The 22,006-nt window shown below is 47.9% G+C and overlaps 1 protein-coding gene across 3 annotated transcripts in view; it reads right to left on the bottom strand.

Annotated features, from left to right (window-relative positions):
- HNF4A (hepatocyte nuclear factor 4 alpha) overlaps window positions 1–22,006 on the bottom strand; it is a 116,897-nt gene that overhangs the window by 72,789 nt on the left and 22,102 nt on the right. For all 3 annotated transcript variants that reach the window (XM_063959553.1, XM_063959556.1, XM_063959555.1), the window contains exons 2-3: window positions 17,927–18,101; window positions 13,582–13,676 (exon numbers count right to left, since the gene is read on the bottom strand). In XM_063959553.1, the coding sequence (XP_063815623.1) occupies window positions 13,582–13,676; window positions 17,927–18,101 (270 nt within the window). The remainder of the gene's footprint in view (window positions 1–13,581; window positions 13,677–17,926; window positions 18,102–22,006) is intronic.

The following is a 22,006-nucleotide window of genomic DNA, read 5'->3' as shown; positions in this document are numbered from 1 at the left end:
GGGCAGTGCGCGCCGTAGGCGCGCGCAAAAATACATAGTGGCGTGGCTTCGTGGGGAAGGGGTGTGTCCACAAAATAATACCAATTCATAAAACGGTGCACAGTAGTCTCCATTCTTCAAATTACGCCGCACAGTAGCACCACTACACCAGGTAGAGACCCTTTTACACCTTACAGCGAACAGATTCCCCTTTTTACACATAACGGCAGACAGCGTGCACTTTTTACACATAACGGCAGACAGCGTGCCCTCGTTACACATAGCGGCAGACAGCGTGCACTTTTTACACATTACGGCAGACAGCGTCCCCATTTTACACATTACGGCAGACAGCATACACTTTTTACACATAATGGCAGACAGCGTGCCCTCGTTACACATAGCGGCAGACAGCATCCCCTTTTTACACATTACGGCAGACAGCATACACTTTTTACACATAATGGCAGACAGCGTGCCCTCGTTACACATAGCGGCAGACAGCGTGCCCTCGTTACACATAGCGGCAGACAGCGTGCACTTTTTACACATTACGGCAGACAGCATACACTTTTTACACATAACGGCAGACAGCATCCCCATTTTACACATTACGGCAGACAGCATACACTTTTTACACATAACGGCAGACAGCGTGCCCTTTTTACACATTACGGCAGGCAGATTCTACCTTTTTACACATAGCGGCAGGCAGATTCCCCATTTTTATACCTAGCGGCAGGCAGATTCCCCATTTTTATACATTGCGGCAGGCTGATTCCCCCTTTTTACACATTGCGGCAGGCAGATTCCCCATTTTTACATTGCGGCAGGCAGATTCCCCCTTTTTACACATTGCGGCAGGCAGATTCCCCATTTTTATACATAGCGGCAGGCAGATTCCCCATTTTTATACATAGCGGCAGGCAGTCCCCCCTTTTTAACATTGCGGCAGGCTGATTCCCCCTTTTTACACATTGCGGCAGGCAGTCCCAACAAATAAAAAAAGAAAGAGAAAGAAAGAAAGAAAGAAAGAAAGAAAGAAAGAAAGAAAGAAAGAAAGAAAGAAAGAAAGAAAAATTATACTTACCCTCTCTGTTGGCTCAGGCTCCTTGTGCAGCTTCCCGGGCAGTAGAGAAGAAGGAGGAGGGAGGTGGAGGAGGGAGCCGCAGCAGCGCTGTGTTATTGGTGGAGGCGCTGCTGCTGCTGCCCCTCTGCTTCACTATAGGCTGTTCTCAGAGACAGCCTATAGTGAAGCAGAGGAGCAGCAGCAGCAGCGCCTCCACCAGTAACAAAGCGCTGCTGCGGCTCCCTCCTTCACCTCCGTCCTCCACCTTACCCCGTACCGCTGCAGTGCGCGCCGCTCCTCTCCTCTCTGTCCGGGCGGCTGTGCGCTGCGGGCAGCGGTTGCCCGCAGCGCACAGCGGCATGTAATGAGTCAGTTTGACTCATTACATGCTTGGGCCCCTGAACAGAGGCGGGCCCCAGTGCAACGCACTGCTTGCACTGCCGGTAGTTCCGCCTCTGGCCATAGGTGTCACAAGCAGATCTGCCAATATTTTCTTTTGCTTATTTTAGCATGTAAATAAATCATTTAAAGCTACTCACTATACATTATTATTATAACTCTGCGGAGGTCTGCCCACAAGTATAGAAACTGCAACCTAGGTCAATTGTTGCTAGGCAGATCAGAGTTTTGAGTGAGTGGTAATTCGTTAGGGCCAGCCTATCGGTGAGTGTAGGGGAGGTGTTTAGTGCATTAAGGGTAGAAACTTCCAGAGTTACTTCCTCTTGTCGTCTGGAAGGATAAGTGAAGGGTGATTATTGTCTGCCTGTCTCTTTCTTTCTTTCATTTTTCTGCATTATTCTCTAATTTTCCCCTTATCTCCTTTTCTTATATTCTATCATTCCCCAGCCTTTTTCTGTACTGCGCCTATATTGCCTCCTATATTACACTGCCCCTGTGTGCCTCCCCACCCTGCTATTATGCCCAGGCCTAAGTGCTCAGCACCCCGTCCCTAAGGCTGGCGGACGCCGCTCCCACATCGGGTGCTGTGCGCCTCCTCCGCCCTGCTGCTGTCCCCGCTCGTCAGGCTCCCAGCTCCGGGGCAGGAGGCGCGACGGTGCCCGTTCCGTCAGCGCCTCCCATCTCTGCCCCCGATGCAGCACCTGGCGGCTCCGTGCGTCCCGCTACTAGCGGGTCAGGCATGGCGGCCGTCAGCGCGGGACGCTCGCTGTCTCGGGCCGGGACTCGTCACCCCCGGCCGCGAGGGTAACTGGGGCTGCAGCGCCGGCCGCTTCTCTCCCGCGATCAGCGGGTATGGGGCGGCTGGCGCCGGCGCTGCTGCGGGCAGCATGCGTGGCGGGGATTCGGCACCCCCAGCCGCGCTGGTTTCATACACTGGGGTGGTTGCGGGTGTGGCTACCCTGGGGCATAGTGGGCCCCCCACGGGTCCCGCGCCCGGTGCTTTTGGGGCCCCTGACGCACCCCTGGATGCTGGTGGGCATCACAGAGCCCCAGTGGCTGGGGGGGTCAGCGGGCAGTGTGAAGATTCGCAGGGTTTCAGGGAGACCCTCCTAGGTCAGGCTCCCCCCCTGGCGGCCATTTTAGTGCCTGGCTGCTCATCTCATCGCCCTCAACAAGCTGCTGGTAGCATGCTGGGTGGGGAGGTGCAGCCATCTGCTGGACACTTGGAGGTGCTGCGGGCCTTTTCTGTACATGGCTCCGCAGCAGCCTCTGTGTCTTTGCCAGGCCAGCATTCCGTTACGGATTTTTGGTCCGTGGCGGGGGGTGGCTTTGCTACGAGCACCCTTGGCTTGCCGGCATTCTCTTCCCCCAGCGGTACGGGCCTGCCTTACTTGCAATTCCCATTTCCCCCAGTAGTTTCGCAAAGTTTCCCTCCGCTAGTTTCCACTCCGCAGGTGGTCCAGTCAGTCTGGTCCTCCGGGATGGGGCAAGCTTTCGGACACCCACATAATGTTTCTTCTTTTTCGGGAGGGTTTCAATCCGCGTCACTTCCGGCGCCAGCCTTCCACCAGTTCCCATACTGTCAACTGCCTTATCCCCCGGCGCAGCCAGGGCCTTACGGGTATCCTTGGCAGGGCGGTTTTGGGTCCCCAGGTATCCGCTTTCCCAGCGTTAGCCAAGCAGTTGCGGTGCCTCCGTACCTTCCCCCAGCCCAGGCCCCGCCGGCTCAGGTGGCACCGCCTGTGTCAGGTACACCGTTGCATTCGGTGGCCCCGGGCGGGGAAGCGCCGCGCCCCCTCCCCGTTTCATCTGTTGGTGGGGCTGAGGGGCTGGGTAACTTAATTCCGCTTGTTTCTGTTCCCGAGGTTAGTACAGACTGCTCTGCAGCCCCTCAGGCCGCTCCGGTGCAGGACGGATCCGGGAGGCGCGGTGATGCGGACCCATCTCCAACAGATGCCGGTTCTTCAGTTCCAGGTCTCTCGCAGGCGACTGAGATGGCTGACGTCCCTGGCTCTTCCGGTTCTGGTGAGCATGACGTTGCAGCCGATTCATCTGTTGTATCTTCATCTGAATCCTCTACTAGCAGCGAGGGGTCTGATTCCCCCAAGCGCCCGTGCAAGCTTGCGAAATTAGTCGCGCGTGAGGTCGCAAAGGTGGTAGGGAAGGATAAGGTGCCGAAAAAGGCGGCGGCTCCTGATGAGCCGCCGTTGTTTTCGGAGATGGTGCGCTGCGCCAACACGGCTGTTACTCGGGGTTTGCGGAAGAGGATGAAGGAAAAAATAGTTAAGGGGAAATTTGTCGACCTTTTCACCCTCACGGATGACATGAGGAAGGACTTCGACAAGGCGAAGAAGGCGGGGGGCATCGGTGAAAATGCTTTCCGGAGCTTTCATCATTGGTTAAGAGGTTTCTTAGTCTTTTCTGCTGTTTACCTAAAAACTCGCCCTGCCGAACATCTTAATGTGGTAAAGTACATGTTTTTAATTAATGAGATGTTCTTAAAGTACAAAGGTTCCGTCTGGAGGGATTACGATGAAAAATTCCGTAAGAATCAGGATGGCAATCCGACGTTACTTTTGGGCTTTAAGGATGTCGAGGTTTGGATGGAGGTTTCCAACCAAGCGAGTAGTGTGGTTGAGGGTCAGACCAAGAGGAAGTTTTCGGGGGGTAAGAATGTTCCTGGTACGGCGACAAAGGGCAAGTGTTTTGCGTTTAACGACTCTAAATGCACTAGGGGTGCGAGTTGTCGTTTTTGTCACTCCTGCCGCGTCTGTGGAGCCAATCACCCCGCCAAGGATTGTAAGTCCGGAGGCAGGGTTAAGCAGGCCGACCAGGGCGCTGCAGGCGGCAGTGCGAAGTAAGGCACCCTCGCCCATAGTTGTACCTGAGTTGGCTAAATGGTTGCACCGTTACCCCAGGACGGAGAATGCTGAGTTTTTGTTAGCCGGGTTTAGTTGCGGTTTTCGTTTGCCCATTTCGGAATCAGTACATGTGGTGTCTCGCAGGAATTTGAGGTCGGCGACGGAGTTTCCCCATGTGGTCAGGCAGAAGGTGGAGGCGAAGGTGCAATTGGGTCGCATGTGCGGCCCTTTTGCATGTGAGCCTTTGCCTGGGTTATGCGTATCTCCCTTGGGGGTGGTTCCCAAGAAGGCGCCGGGTAAATTCTGCTTGATCCAGCATTTGTCCTACCCGGATGGGGGCTCCGTTAACGACGCCATTCCTGAGGAGTTTTGCACGGTCAGGTACCAGTTGTTTGACGAGGCCCTGGAATTGATCCGGGGTTTTGGGCCCGCAGCCCTGTTGGCCAAGTTAGATGTTGAATCCGCTTTTCGCCTTCTTCCCCTTCACCCCGTCTCTTTCAAGTTTATGGGTTTTCGGTTAGGCGGTTTCTTTTATGTTGACAAATGTTTGCCGATGGGTTGTTCTGTCTCTTGCGCCTACTTCGAGAAATTTAGCTCATTCCTGCATTGGTGCATTGCTGCCGGAACGGGGCACGTTGGCATCGCCCACTATCTCTATGACTTTCTTTTTGTGGGCCCAGGAGCCAGCAACACTTGCCAGGAGCTCCTTTTTTCGGCGTCCGCCTTGTTCAGGGTTCTGGGAGTGCCTGTTGCCCACGATAAGACAGAGGGACCCACGTGTTGCCTTTCTTACCTGGGCATCGAGGTTGACACTAGCGCAGGGTGTTGTCGCATCCCGGCCGACAAGGTGGCGAAGCTTTTGGGACAGATCGAGGAATGCTTGAGTAAGCGTAGAGTTAGACTTCATCAGGTGCAGTCCCTTTTAGGCTCCTTTAATTTTGTGGGAGTGACTGGGCCGCACCACACCATTCGTCTGTCTCGGGAAATTAAGGACGACCTTAGAACTTGGTCGACCTTTTTGGTAACTTTTAATTCAGAATTGTTGTGGCCTCTCCGGCCCGTCGCCAATTCTTCCCTGGAGCTGTTTACAGATGCTGCCGGTTCTACGGGTTTTGGTGCTTTTTTCCAGGGCGAGTGGTGTGTTTCGGCCTGGCCCCAGTCTTGGGTATCTCGTGGTTTTACGGCTAACCTACTTTTATTGGAACTGTTTCCGATAGCTGTGGCAGTGGAGTTGTGGGCCCCTAAGTTGGAGAACCGGACGATTGTCTTTTGGTGCGACAATTTGGGGGGGGGTGCATGCGGTGAACAATCAACGTGCATCATCGCCGCAGGCTTTGCGGCTGTTGAGATTTTTGGTGTTACAATGTCTCCGTTTTAACATCAATTTCACGGCGAAGCACGTGCCTGGGGTCGAGAACGACATCGCGGATGTGCTGTCGCGTTTCAATTTTGCCAGGTTTCGCAGGTTGGCCCCCGGGGCGGAGGCCCTAGGATAGACTTGTCCAACTTCTGTCTGGCAGATTATAGAACTGGCGTAGATGGCTTGGCGCTGAACTCATTGGCCCCTTCGACCCGGCGGGGATTTCGTTCCATGCTCGGTTGCAGCAGGGGACGGACCCCACCAGGTCTTTTACTTTATCCAAGGCGCTCAGGGGTTGGGCGAGGTTAAGTCCGTCCCAGCCGGATACGTGCAGACCTATTGACACAATTGTTGCGCGAGCTCATGGCGATTCTGCCGGCGGTGACTGATTCTGCGTTTGAGGCGTCCCTTTTCCGTGCAGCCTTTTCATTTGCGTTTTTTGGGGCCTTTCGGGTTGGCGAGCTGGTGGACGCTAATAAACGGTCCACTGATACAGGTATGCTTTTCAGGGACCTGGTACTCAAGGAAGGTGTCATCATGTTTAGGTTGCCTCGTTCCAAAACCGACCAGCTGGGTCGAGGACACTGGGTGACTTTGAAGGCTCAGGAGGATGACGATTTCTGCCCTGTGCTGCTTGCAAAAATGTATTTACCTTTACGGCCCAAAGGTGGGGCTCAAGTACTACTGCACGGGGATGCATTGCCTCTCACTCGGTTTCAGTTTGCCGCTGTGTTGAAGCACTGTTTGGTCGCCCTGGGGCTTAATAGCGCGGAATATGGGACGCATTCCTTTCGCATCGGTGCGGCAACTTGCGCTGCGGCACGCAGACTTCCACCGTCAGCCATTCAGGAAATGGGACGTTGGAAGTCAGCAACGTTTAAGTCTTATATTAGATTGGATAAGGTTTAATGTTGCGCTACTTGCGCTAACCCAAAAACGTTGTTTACCTGCCAATTTTGGAATGATTAGCGTTCCAGAATTGGAGGTGTGAAGGAATTTTTAACATTTTTCCTCCGAGGGGGCCTAATTACAATTGGCTGACACTCCAGGTCCACAGGAGGTTTTTTAAGTTTTCTCCTTCACTTGGGTTTTATGTTACTAACTGTTCGGTTTGGTCTAACGGTTCTAATTACCCTTTTTATGGGCACGGCCTGACAGCTAGGTTACTTTTTCTTTTACAGCGTCCACTGATTCCACCGAACAGACTTGGGTAGTTGGCCATTCTCATGTGTTTTGGGCCGAGCGTCATCCCCTTGCTGATAGGTCGTCTGAGTTGTTAGGTGGTCGCAGAGTGCGATGGTTAGGTGTGAGAGGTCTCAGATGGTCTGGACTTTTGGAGCTGTTGTTTCAGCACGAGCAGCGTTGGGGGCGTCCCCAATGGTTGCTGCTGCTCCTGGGCGGTAACGATGTAGGTCACCTAAAAGGTATAGATCTTATCCTTCGGATTCAGGCGGATTTGGGGGAGCTTAGCTTGCTTTGGCCTGGTGTACGCTTGGTTTGGTCTGACATTATTCCTAGGTTTGTCTGGAGGGGATCACGGAACGTCACAGCACTGGACAGGGCTAGGAAGGAGATTAACTTTGCTGTGTCGAAGTTTGTGTTGGCTGCTGGTGGTTTGGCTGTTAGACATCCGCTATTGGTGCTCCAGAGCCCCTTTTATTTTAGGAAGGATGGTGTGCATCTCTCCCATCTTGGGATTGGAGTTTTTCTGCGGGCGGTGTTTTCTTGTCTGAATTAGTTTGTTATATTTAGAGGTAGGGATAGGATTTGTTTGATAGGTATTTTGTTCTTTTAGTTGGATTTCATTGCGTATTGGGTTGGCGGGCTGCGTTTCTCTGAAACTGGCAGTGGCGGGAAGGCGCTACTGGCCAGCGGTCACTTGTAGCATAAGTGGTGTTGTGGGGCACTTACCCCTTTTGAAGGACGGCGAGTGTGTCCTGCCCTTGTGGGGGGGCGAGGGGCGCTTCCTTGGGGAGCGTCCTCACTCTGCTATAGGAAGGGGTGGTGAGACCTTCGCAACACAGGTTATGCTGATATATATAGATGGGGCGTTTCAGTCGCACCCATGACAGTTGGGGCGTTTAGTCGCCGCCATTTTGGAAGATCATGACTAGAGCTGGTTAGTGGTAGCGTCTTCCTGGCCACCCACTACGAGTGAGGTCATTCCAATTAATAAATTCAATGACCATTTAATCCAACGCAGTTGTGTCCGTGTCGTTATTTTTAGTTGATAAGCTAGCTTAAAGTGTGTAGTTAATGTCAAGCACAATAATTGAATAGACGCCTTATATGGTTCATGGAATCAACCCCGAGATAACCCTATTTTTCTATGTCAATGTTAAAGCATGAATACTGGGAAGAAAAAAATTACTGCTTCATTAATCATGAGAAGGAATCGGAACTGTCTTTATTACATCTTGTGTACATATGGATGTTTTTACACATAGGTTAAAGTAGGCCTAAAAATACTAGTAAGCACTGTAAGGTGTGCTTGGAAAGAAGGAAGACAATATTACCCACTGTGAGATTGATTGTCATGGCAGCTTCCAGTCAGCAAAGCCTGAGGGAGAGAGAGAAAAGGACAACACCCTGCACTGGGGTCAGGAAGTGCACATCCCACAGACAGGATGCCTGCTGTGTGAAGTGGAAAGGGGGCACTGGATGGAAAAAGTTAAAGACAACTAAATGCCAGTGACCCCTAATGAATTTTAACCTCTCAAATAACAATGGGGTCAGAATAAGTTAAAATAAGGGACTACATACTATTTACTGGTGAGCGGGTGCTAGCTGTCAAGATCCCGACTGCGACATCCCGCCCTCCAGAATTTCTGCAGCGGGGTGAGCGCTAACAGTCCTTTGCGGGCTTACTGCGCTCACCACGCTGCAGGCTCGGTGGCTCGCTGCGCTCACCACAAGTTCTATTCTCACTCTATGGGTGTGTAATAAGTTATATTCATAGAATGGATATATAAATTAAGAATTACATGTCATACTTTTTAAGTACGATGCCATATGCCACCTACTGCTATAACTGAATAGCATATACCGTCTGTATACAATAATCACATGCAAATATTCCACCTTAATTTATCCAATGGTTAAAATCAAAAACAAAACAAAAACAAAATGTATATAAAAAAACTAGTGATGTGCAAAGTGAGAAGAGCATACTTCCTAACGGTCACTGCTATTCAGGACACTGTCCCGCGGGCGGGAGGGTGCAGATTGGGAGAGCCTGGGATTTCTGCTGCTCTGCTCCGTAAAGCAGCTGGTGATGACTGAATAGATTCTGTTCATACGCGCACAGCATCTAATTCATGCATGGAGGTGATCTGCTAGCAGCGGGAAGTGCCGCAGCAACCCTGATACATTGTTGGAGCTAAGGTTCTATTATAGTCCTTTTTCACAAAAGAAAGATTCATTGCATCAAAAAGTGACACAGGAAGTATTTTGTGCTGTCCGTATTCTTGGACTGTTTCGCTCACTGCGCTCCACATTACACATTCTGAGAGAGGAAAACTGTGATATGCAGATATTGTCAAACAAAATATAAATTATAAGAACTGCTGCTAATATATAGGTATTGCGAAGGTTGAAAGATGGGAAGTACTTTCTTTGCTGACAGTGAGATATTGCCATGGATATACCTAAAACCTGGACAACTGGGGTGCCTTGAGGACTGTATTTGAGAACCTCTGACCTAGAGCATATATAAAAATAGGCCGATGTTGCTCACCATTTTACAAATAGAACCGTAAGTGAGTTCTGCCTGTCTACTAAAGATGGCTTTGGTAAACCAAACGTCTATGTGCAGCATTGTTTTCCCTAAATACACAATTAAAAAGTGGGCGCTAAAGATTAAATAAAGATAAATGAAAAATATTTTAATAGACGGCAGCTCACACAATGAGGATCTGGGTATCCTTAAATTAAAGGACACAAGGTCCAAAGAGTTGATATATCAAATGTGAGCGCACAAATAAATTAAATAGAAATTTCTGATTTAATCAGAGGCTGCTGGTTTAATAAAAATACCTTTATTCATCTCCTAAAAACAATGAATTACATAAAACATTTATCAAAACATCTCAATAAAAATAACATGAAAATAGAAATGGATGCAATATAAAATATAAGCTCTAGCCAATTGGACTTTTGTGTCAATAAATGGCATGCATACCGGTATGTTAGTTTGTAAAGTCAAGCACAGCACAAATTTTCCCTAAATACATACCTCTGGAAGGAGGGACACACACGCGGCAAAGCCGTGCGCTCCCAAAAAAGGGTGTGGCCTAATAAAAGGGGCATGGCTTTGCGGAGGACCCGCGATCACGAGCCACGCCCCCATTTGTGTTACTAAGGGGGCATGCCCAGCGCTCTGTGAGCCGCTGGCATGCCCCCTCTCCCTCTGACTCCAGTGAACAGACGCTGTGTAATGTATGATTGCCACCACCTGTGGTGAGCTAGTTAATTGATAAGAAAGGTGTTTCACCACAGGTGATGGCAATCATACATTACCAGGAAAGTCCAGGAACAGAGCATTTTCTCCCTCATGGAGAGGGTCAGGTAGGCAAGTATGAGTAGACCTAGTGTGTAACCAGCATTAGTATGTGATGATTGTTGTGTGTGCAGTTTTGTGGGTGAGTAGAGTACCATACACACCAGCAGTTATTAGGTAGGCCAGTGGTTCTCAGCCTCGGTCCTCGAGTACCCCCAACAGTTCATGTTTTCCAGGTCACCTAGCTGGTGCACAGGTGTATTCATTACTCACTGACACATTTTACACGATCCACAGGTGGAGCAAATTATTTCACTTTCAATCCTGTGAGGAGACCTGGAAAACATGAACTGTTGGGGGTACTTGAGGACTGCAGTTGAGAACCACTGGTGTAGGCAATTATCTTTCCAGTAGCTTAACCAGGCTCTGTGGTTTATTGTGACACAAGTGAATGTACAGCTGTACTCACTGATACGAGCGAAGCAGTGGTGTGGATTCTGGAAACAGCTCAGTTATAGCGGGGTGAAGTCGCAGGTCTCAGGAGCTAAGAGGAGGACATCCATCATCCACCTGGAGCTAAGGGGAGGACATCCATCATCCACCATGTCACTCATACACAGTGGCAAGATGGTGCCACGCATGCGCAGATACACTATGTGCAGCTATCTTGGTCATGTAATGACATTTCCCCAGAGGAGCCATTTTGATGGAGTCTGCGCAGTAGCGCACTCCACTTCAAACAATAATAACAAGACTAATGAAAGTGACATGCACCTAGAGCTAACATTACACTGTACAGGGCTGGATTAACAAGGTTTCTGGAGATAACTGCAGACACAGGATCCAACTATTAAAAACGGATTGTGTTGCTTTCTGACGACAGCTGTGCTTACACTTTGCTAACATTATCTGTGCTACCAAGCCTCTCAATATCTTCTCTCTTATATAAATTATTCTAATTTAAAAAATGTGGTAGGTACATAGCTGTGATAAGGCAGCATTAAAAAAAAAACAGTAAAAAAAAAAGCAAGTGATTTTTGCACTGCAGTTATCCATACATGATTAGATTCTGTCATGCTAGTAACAACTCCAGGCTACTTTTTATCTACAACTCCCCCCTCTTTGAAAATGCAAGATTCCCGTCAGCTGGATTTACGTATTTCAGAAGTAAATAAAACAGTGTATGTGATCAATGCTATGCGCTACACGGTCAGAATGTTCCTCACCGAGTCCTGGACATAGAGTTCTCCATATGATGCAATATGAAAAGAGAGAAAGCCAAATATAGTGTAGTCATTTATATTATTCCACTGGTGATGCTTTATGTTAAAACTTAAAAGCAGGACTATATGACTGTGAATTTCTTTAATAGTCTGAATACTGTTTCTTCCACCAGGAGATTCCCCTTTTGTGAAAAGTCTTACTAGAATGTAATGATTCAAAGATACATCTCGGGTTCCTTTCCTCTTTGAGCAGAGGTGTTCAAACTCGTGGCCCGCATGTGGCTCTTACCGCCAGAACCCTTAAAGCCGCAGCCCTTACAGCCGGAGCCCTGACCCCTGAAGCAGCATGCCCACAAAGAAGCATCCTGCTAGGGACATCATGTGTAACTGGCACTATACTGCCCCATTGCTTGTAAATGCCACTACACTGGGGCATTATGTGTAACTGCCACTTTAGTGAGAGTATAAACAAAATTCAGCAATACGTAATAATCCATTATCTAAAATGTTTCTAGTCCCAAGCATTTCAGATAAGGGATACTCGGCCTGTATAAATAAATAAACAAATAAATATATATATATATATATATATATATCTTTATTTTTCTTGCAGCGCACTCAAGACTTAAGGCCCATACACATTAGACGATGTCGCTCTGTGAGCGACATCGTCTAACGTTTCCCCCTCCCGGGCCGGCCAGTCGGCGGCCGCCTGTACGCACTGAGCGATATGACCGCTCATATCGCTCAGTGACGTCACGCCCCCGCCAGCCCTGCATGAAGGTCGTGGACGACAGTCCACATCCTTCATGCATGCCCTACCGACAGCGACGATCGTTGCCGACCCGCGGGGCCGCGCATCGGTCGTCGCTGGCGGCATACACACTTAACGATAAAATGAGCGACGTCGCTCAAGGAGGGGGAAAATCAGCGACGTCGCTCATTATATCGTTAAGTGTGTATGGACCTTAAGACCTTGATACTTCGGCCCAGTTGGGATTTTGAGTTTGACATGCCTACCTTAGAGTCAAAAGGATAATCTACTGATACATTAGAGAAGAGCACGGACATAATGAGGTATATGGAGAGATGAAATGGAGTATAATAGTGTCACTGCATAAGGTAAAAAAGGGGTGGGGTATGGGATGCCAAAGGCCGGGATACCGGCTGCAAGAATGCTGGCGGGGGGCGAGCGCAACGAAGCCCCTTGCGGCCTTGCCACGCTAGCCGCGCTGCGGGCTTTGTGGGCTCTGTGGGCTTGCTGTGCTCTCCACAGGTTCTATCCCCACTCTATGGGTCTCGTGCACACCCACGAGTGTGAATAGTCCTTGTAAGTCGGCATTCCGGCTGTCGGCATTTGTAGCGGCTGGGATTCCGATGTCGATATCCTGACTGCCGGTATCCCGATCGCCGGCAATGTGACTACATCTCGGTAAAATGATTTATATTAAACATACAACTCACATTAAAAACAAATAATAAGATTTGAAATAAATATTCATAGTTTGGGAAATTTGTAGATGATCTTTTCACTGTGATCATAAACTGCTGTGTGTTTGGTATTTTGTGCTGGTTTTTAAACCATTTGTGTCTTTTAGTGTTTCAGAAATATACAGTTAGAGGAACCATTTGTAAGTTGAGTAGCCCCCATATAGCAGGATCCTTTCCCATTATAAAAAGGGCATATACAGTACTTTTCTCTGTGCCCTATGGACAGCATTACCTGCCATGACCTCAGCTGAAATTAGTTCCATGCAAATCTGATTTTATGACGGCTCTCAGTTGCAGTGCCAGCTGGTTTCAGAATGATGTCTGCCAGTACAATTGCCAATATACAGGGCAATTTGGCTGCTGGGTCCGAGCTAAGATGCTGGATCTCTGTCAGATTTAGCCATACACTAAGCCAGATCCACCAGAGCAATGTTAGCATAGTGACTGCAGTGCAAACATGGTCAAATGATCCTCCTAATGCTTTTGCCGTCTGATGGGTCATAAGATGTAGATTGTGATGGAGCACAATTGCTGATAGCATAATTGGACATCAAAATGTCAGCAAAACTCCACCATTCTCCTAAAGGGGAGCATACAATAGGGTAAAGTTTGTTCCTTAGATTACACCACCTTAAATGTTAGTATTGTATAAGTAGGGCATTTATAGTACACAGCAGCAGGATAAGATTAATATTCCTCACCTTCTTTTTTCATTCCAGCCCGGAAACATTTCTTCAGTCTACAGTATCGACACTGATTCCGCTTGTCCTTATCAACCACACATAGTCTGTTGAATCTGAAATCAGACATAGAAAGTAACTAAGAACAGAATAAAAGTGGGATTTTTTTTGGTTCCATACTTCAAGATATATACATTGATCTTTATTTGAAGATAGGGCAGGATCTGAAAATGATCAGGGGCCCCAGAGGAGCTGTGACCAGTGTGGTTTGAGGAGGAGCTGTGACCAGTGTGGTGTGAGGAGGAGCTGTGGCCAGTGTGGTGTGAGGAGGATCTCTGACCAGTGTGGTGTGAGGAGAAGCTGTGACCAGTGTTGTGTGAGGAGGAGCTGTGACCAGTGTGGTGTGAGGAGGAGCTGTGACCAGTGTGGTGTGAGGAGGAGCTGTGACCAGTGTTGTGTGAGGAGGAGCTGTGACCAGTGTGGTGTGAGGAGGAGCTGTGACCAGTGTGGTGTGAGGAGAAGCTCTGACCAGTGTGGTGTGAGGAGGAGCTGTGACCAGTGTTGTGCGAGGAGGAGCTGTGGCCAGTGTGGTGACCAATGTGGTGTGAGGAAGAGCTGTGAACATTGTGGTGTGAGGAGGAGCTGTGACCAGTGTTGTGTGAGGAGGAGCTGTGACCAGTGTTGTGTGAGGAGGAGCTGTGACCAGTGTGGTGTGAGGAGGAGCTGTGACCAGTGCTGTGTGAGGAGGAGCTGTGATCAGTGTTGTGTAAGGAGGAGCTGTGACCAGTGTTGTCTGAGGAGGAGCTGTGACCAGTGTCTTGTGAAGAGGAGCTGTGACCAGTGTGGTGTGAAGAGGAGCTGTGACCAGTGTGCTGTGAGGAGGAGCTGTGACCAGTGTCTTGTGAAGAGGAGCTGTGACCAGTGTGGTGTGAAGAGGAGCTGTGACCAGTGTGGTGTGAAGAGGAGCTGTGACCAGTGTGCTGTGAGGAGGAGCTGTGACCAGTGCTGTATGAGGAGGAGCTGTGACCAGTGCTGTGTGAGGAGGAGCTGTGACCAGTGTGGTGTGAAGAGGAGCTGTGACCAGTGTGGTGTGAAGAGGAGCTGTGACCAGTGTGCTGTGAGGAGGAGCTGTGACCAGTGCTGTATGAGGAGGAGCTGTGACCAGTGCTGTGTGAGGAGGAGCTGTGACCAGTGTGGTGTGAAGAGGAGCTGTGACCAGTGTGGTGTGAGGAGGAGATGTGATGAGTACTGTGTGAGGAGGAGCTGTGACCAGTGTGGTGTGAAGAGGAGCTGTGACCAGTGTGGTGTGAGGAGGAGCTGTGATGAGTACTGTGTGAGGAGGAGCTGTGACCAGTGCGGTTTGAGGAGGAGCTGTGACCAGTGTGGTGTGAGGAGGAGCTGTGACCAGTGTTGTGTGAGGAAGAGCTGTGACCAGTGTGGTGTGAGGAAGAGCTGTGACCAGTGTGGTGTGCAGAGGAGCTGTGACCAATATTGTGTGATTGTTGCTATTTCCATGAAGGCATATACACACCCTACACTATCAGTGCCTATGTCTCCCTACACACATAAAAGTAGAAAAACTGCATAATTTTGTGAGAAAAATAAAAAATCTAATTTTAACTGATTTATGACCAGCCAAGTGGCCAACTGGGTGGGGGTGTGGTATGGAAGATCTACAGTAACAAGACAGATAGCCTTTAGGTCGACACCATATAGTCTATTTTGATTAGGTCGGCAGGTCAAAAGGTCGACCTTTTGCACCTGTCGTCATTTTGTACTTGTCGATATTAAGCACTGTCTACATTTTACCTGTTGACCTTTTGAACCTGTAGACCTTAAGCACTGTCTACCTTTTGACCCTGTTGACCATATGGTGTCAACCAATTGACTGCCGACCTATCTATTGGAACTCCTGGGTGGCTGGCCATCATCATGCTGTCATGATAATGGGCCTATTTTTATGTGGAGGCCTGGAGTAGTAGATGCAACATCAGTCACACCATCGAAATGTGCAGCAGCCCCAGGACAGACGCAGATTCTCTGTCTGAATATAGCTGTCACGGTCAGGGATTTTTGTGGACCCGGGTTGGATTCTGTAAGTGCAGGAAGCTTAGGCTTATTGTATCACTTGTGCATCAGGTACTAGGGATCTGGTTGGAGTGTGACAGGCTAAGGTAGAGTCTCTGGAAAGAATGTACTGTAATGTGTAATGCTTACTGCAACTGTACCATGAAGCCAGACTGGACTGGCAGAGATAAAACAGGAACAGTCTATGGTAACTGGAGTGAATGCTGTGAACTTGGCTGGGCCCGGTGACAAAATGCACTTGACTAACTGCTGAGTTGGGCTGAAATCCAACAAACAGGATATATTTGGGATGCTGGAGAGCTGGGCTAAACCCAGTGAGCAAGATACACTTGGTGTGCTTAACTAAACCCAGCGAGCAGTATTCACTTGGAATGCTCGGGGGCTTGAGCTTATCCCAGCAAGAAGGATATGCCTACTAAGTATCATGACAGTGTAGTGTGCTAGTGGGCTAGATGGAACAGACTCAAGAGAGCTAGGCATACTGCTGGTAATGGCAATAGATAGGCACAGGCAGATACTTGTAGTTCCACAGCACAAAGCTGAAGCAGAACACAGGAGCCAGAAGGCCAGGATCGTTTCTCTGGAAAGTGATGTTGTTCTTAGCAGCTTGCTGGAGTCAAAGGCTATCCTTTTATCCCCATTGCTTGGAGGAATGGTGGTCAGCTGACCACTGGCAACACTGCGGCGCCATGTAGCTTTTGCGTGTGCAGATTCACCGCTTTACTAGTGCCAATTATGGGGGGGCCCCAGAGAATTTTTTGGCTTGGGGGAGAAAAATTTCTAGTTACGCCACTGTTAACAAGTGAGTTTATCTCCATTAACACATGCCACCTGAAGATGATGTTAGCTGGTTTGGCCTATGGGGAGAATAAAGCTACTACTGTCCTGTTTTGTGCAATATGCAAGACAGGACAGACACAGAGTTATTGTGATAGCTACAGGTATTGTCATTACATTACCTCATTTTATATCGGCGAGACAGATGGTCTTACGCCCATTTCTTTAACACTAGTAACTGTACGCTGTTCTATCTGCTCTACATAAACTATGTTATTACCTGCATTTGCAGCAACACCTGTTCACCCACAGAAGCCTGAGCTGAAAGACTGAGGCCCTCATTCCGAGTTGTTCGCTCGCTAGCTGCTTTTAGCAGCAGTGCACACGCTAGGCCGCCGCCCTCTGGGAGTGTATCTTAGCATAGCAGAATTGCGAACAAAAGATTAGCAGAATTGCTACTAAATAATTCTTTGCAGTTTCTGAGTAGCTCCGGACCTACTCACAGATTGCGATCAGCTCAGTCCGTTTAGTTCCTGGTTTGACGTCACAAACACGCCCTGTGTTCGGCCAGCCACTCCCCCGTTTCTCCAGACACTCCTGCGTTTTTCCCTGACACGCCTGCGTATTTTAGCCAACGCCGTGAAAAACACTGAGTTGCCGCCCAGAAACGCCCCTTTCCTGTCAATCATTTACCGAACAGCAGTGCGACTGAAAAGTGTCGTACGAACACCAGCAAATCTACTAAGATTTGTGTTAAATAACTTAGCGCATGCATGCTGTGTACCATGCGCATGCACATTTAGCATAGCGGAAATCGGCAATGAGCGAACAACTCGGAATGACCACCTGAAATAGAGCTTGGTGGCTGACCCTAGAGTGTTTCAGAAGTAGGTATAAGAGACTACACCTATACTAGCCACCAGGCACACAGTGGGTTACTCAAATATGGTGACTTTAAGGGTGAAATTCAATCCTGCCTGGAAACTATTCAATTAATTCCACGATAATGTCCAGGATTAGCTGCATTCACCTGCAGCTCCCGTGCTAAGTGCCAGACATGATGCTACTATCAGGGCACAGCCAGCCCCAAAACCTTGCTTGCGATTAGAAATCTGTGATAGGTGCTGTCTCAGGGCTAGATGCAAAAAATTTAATTGAATTGCACGGGAGCTAAATGCCCACAACTGCATTGAAACACCCCCTAAGTATTATATCGACCAACACATTTTACATAGAGTAATAGACGCTAACAGGAATAATAATAATTCCAGGGTCAATTCTTAAAGACCTGAAATACTTGGCAACTATGTTTTCAGCTATTGGAAAAGTGCAAAAACATATTTTACTACATTTTTTGCTGCTTGTAAAAAATGAAACCTATTAAAAAAATCAAACAAGACCCTGATGTATTGATTTAGTGAGTGCAATTGAATAAAATGTATCAAATATCATTCCATTTTTTGTATGAAGTGATGTGTTATAAAGCTGCGAACCATCCTACCTGCAGGAGTACATGTGGTTCTTTCTGACACTCCTTCTGAAAAATCCTTTGCATCCATCACAGCTAGAAGCCCCATAATGTTTTCCTGTTGCTCGGTCACCACAGATTGCACACAAAGAATTAATACCAATACCGTTTGCCGAGTTAAGGCTCGTCACTTCAGATGGGGAAGTATCTGGTGGATATAGAACAATGAACATTTGTTAATAAGTAAATGATTTGGTATAAATGTAAAAGTGCTAAAGTGGGTAACACACAGCGAGATGCTGATACTGGACCTGATCATGAGATCCTATTATTGTAGTCAATCAGAAAGCAAGCAGCACACACAGTCAACTGTTTTGCAGGCACACCTTTTCAGTTACCCTATGACTCTATTGTTTTTGATTGGATAATTCTTGAATACCTCACGTTTTAGTGTCCCTGCATTGCCAGTACTCCAAGGAGGGAATGTAATAGTAAGGAGGGCTTGATTGCATGTGACGTGTAACAACCAGGGCGTAGCTACCATAGGTGCAGAGAGTGCAGCTCCTATGGGGTCCAGAGCTGAGAGGGGCCCACCTTCCCTGCAAAGTTGCATGTCTAATATCCATTTTTCACCATTGGGTGGTATATAGAAGACCTTACAAACTTTTGCCTTGGGGCCTACAATATATCTAGGTATACCCCTGGACCTGCTAATTGTATTGTGGTATAAAATGAACTGGAGGGCATTATGTTACATAATACAAACTGGGGTACTATAATGTAGCACTATATGAAGTGTTAGCACTGCAATGTGGCATGGTGTGAACTGGGGACTCTGTATGTAATAATGTGATTTGAAGGTACTGTGTTGCATAATGTGTACTGGCAGCCCTACAGTGTGACATAATATGAACTATTGTAAGGTACTACTATGATTCATAAAATAAACTAGGACACTACTATGGGGCATAACATTAACTAAGACACTACTATGGGGCATAACATTAACTAAGACACTCCTATGGTTTAGGAAATGAACTACTGTAGGGCATTATTATGGGGCATAAAATTAGCAACTGCTCCAGAGAGGTGTCTCTAGAAGCATTGGTACAGGGGCCCCTTCAAAAAGCTGCTATGGGGCCAACAAAGTTCTGGTTACACCCCTGGTTACGATCCCCAAGATGGTGCAGTCATGTCCCCTTACATGGCTTCCTCAATGGGCACCTGATGGGGGTTCACTACGGCTGGCCGGCGGTCGGGCTCCCGGCGACCAGCATCCCGGCGCCGGGAGCCCGACCGTCGGCTTACCGACAGCTTGGCGAGCGCAAATGAGCCCCTTGCGGGCTCGCTGCGCTCGCCACGCTACGGGCACGGTGGCGCGCTACGCGCGCCACACTATTTTATTCTCCCTCTATGGGGGTCGTGGACCCCCACGAGGGAAAATAATTGTCGGTATTCCGGCTGTCGGGCTCCCGGCGCCGGTATACTGAGCGCCGGGAGCCCGACCGCCGGCAAACAGAAGACCACCCCCTGATGGGGCATGTTCACGCCCCCATATAATATGGGCCAAATTGAGCTTGCAACAGCCTTGGTCAGTGTGACCTGTAGTCTACCCAGGACAAGGAAAATATACTACAGATGAGTAACATTCTTAAAACTGCTACACAAAATATTTACCCCATGAGCATCTTTTGCCAGTGTAATTTGGCCATATGCGTTCCCAGTCCTACTCCAACAAAAAAATCTGACCCTTTTTTAATGATTCACATATAGAGGCTAATTGTTGTAAGTCAGTTGTTAGGGCAATATATTTTATCTGTGTATACTTGGACTTTCAATAGCATATGAATTAAATACTTATGCAAGCAGCAATATTTTCAGTCTTTATTTTTTTGGTTTTTAAAATCAGCAAACAAATAATAAATGACAAGTTTGAAAAGAGCCTGCTGATTCACAAGAAGAATACCGTCTGAAATAGTAGTTTGTAATACAGACAAATCGGGTGACTTTTTTGGGGGGCTGACAACTTTTGCAAGCCATTGTGTATAAATACAGTAGTAACAATGATTGATATAAAAGTATTTAACAGCATTGATTATGGAGCTGGGATTTATTGTGACAGGTCATTTATTATTCTGTATCTGTACAGATAATTCCTGCACCCACTTGAGCTGTTAATTGCTCTGCTGTTAATCCTTGCTTTTGTTTGGCAGCTGAAATCTCTGGGTCAGCAGTATATATAAATCCAGAAAAGGGGGGTACTCACGGAGCGATCGCTGCTTAAAATCTAAGCAATCTGACTAGATTGCTTAGATTTTAAGACTGATCGCTCCGTGTGTACCGCCCACAGCGATAGCGATGCACAGCCCCGCGCATCGCTATAGCTGGTGCTAGATTGGCCTGCCATGCAGGCCAATCTAGCGGGTTGCTCATTTCACCCGCTGGGTGAAATGAGCGCCCCCCCGTCTCCCCCCGCACGCTCAGTACACATCGCGCTGTGCTGAGCGGCGGGAGACATGTGTGCTGAGCGGTTCGCTCAGCACACATCTCTCCCGCATAGGCCAGTGAGTACTGGCCCAAAGGGTCGCACTCACATCTTTAGATCAACCAACAGCAGGGATTATTTATGTTCTATTTTGACCATTTACTATAATGTTACTGTGTAGAGCCTCCTGAGGAAGGCTCGGTGTGGGCTGAAAGCGCTTGAGGATACTATTTCATGTCACCAAGTGGACTATGTAACGTATATCATAATAAATGAAAAAATTATTTTGCATATTTGAGAAAAGTCTGGGGAGTGCCTCTTATGGCTGTTAGGTCGACATGTACTAGGTCGACAGGTCAAAAGGTCAACATGAGTTTTTCACATTTTCTTTTTCTTTTCATTTTTTGGATTTTTTCATACGATCCACTAATTTGTGTTCCCCATCACTTTACGGAGAAAACAACACTAAAAATAGTCAAAGACCTCACGTCGACCTTTTGACCTGTCGACCTAACGCCCATGTCGACCTAATGGCAAAGTCGACCTTCAGTGGTCGACCCAACAACCCATACCCGTTCACATGCTATAATGCTATAGTTCAGGTTGTCAACTGTCTTATAGGCACACAAAATGACTCTTCTATTTAAGTTTGTAATAGTTTAGTGACCACTATAGCTAGATTTCTGTCACACTGTGGAACAGATAAAGCACCTTTGTAACAGTTCTGTAAATGGAGTCATTTTATTGCCTATGAATCACCAAATGCAACAGGAAAACAACATCAGACCACACCCACTCACTGCTCTCCTCACCTTGTTACAGCTGTTTTCACTATATAACACACCGAATGGCAATATTATACAGGTTATACATTATTGAGACATCCCCTGACTTTATGGACAGGCAACAAGGAATTGCAGCAACCATACCTGATGCTTCAGTGTGCTACATCCATGGACAAGCTATCTAATGGCAAATATTAGCTTGCAGTATATCTATCAGCAACAGAAACATTGGCCCTCATTCCAAGTTGTTCGCTCGCTAGCTGCTTTTAGCAGCTTTGCACACGCTAAGCCGCCGCCTACTGGGAGTGAATCTTAGCTTTGCAGAATTGCGAACGAAAGATTCGCATAATTGCGAATAGAAATTTCTTTGCAGTTTCTGAGTAGCTCGGGACTTACTCTGCCACTGCGATCAGTTCAGTCAGTTTCGTTCCTGGTTTGACGTCACAAACACACCCAGCGTTCGCCCAGACACTCCCCCGTTTCTCCAGACACTCCCGCGTTTTTCCCAGAAACGGCAGCGTTTTTCGCACACGCCCAGAAAACGGCCAGTTTCCGCCCAGAAACACCCACTTCCTGTCAATCACAGTACAATCACCAGAACGATGAAAAATCCTTGTTATGCCGTGAGTAAAATACCTAACTTTTGTGTAAAATAACTAAGCGCATGCGCTCTGCGAACCTTGCACATGCGCAGTAAGCGACTAATCACAATATAGCGAAACTCGGCAACGAGCGAACAACTCGGAATGAGGGCCATTGGTGTGTAAATTCCACACAAACTTTCCTTGAACTCCATAACAAAATCTTTCCTGAGGTCATCCCTTAGTTCTTTAGAAATGATAA

This window comes from Pseudophryne corroboree, chromosome 3 (assembly GCF_028390025.1).
Source record: "Pseudophryne corroboree isolate aPseCor3 chromosome 3, aPseCor3.hap2, whole genome shotgun sequence".
Classification (NCBI taxonomy): domain Eukaryota; kingdom Metazoa; phylum Chordata; class Amphibia; order Anura; family Myobatrachidae; genus Pseudophryne; species Pseudophryne corroboree.
Note: the sequence above shows the minus strand (reverse complement) of the source record. Positions and strands in the feature narration are given on the sequence as shown.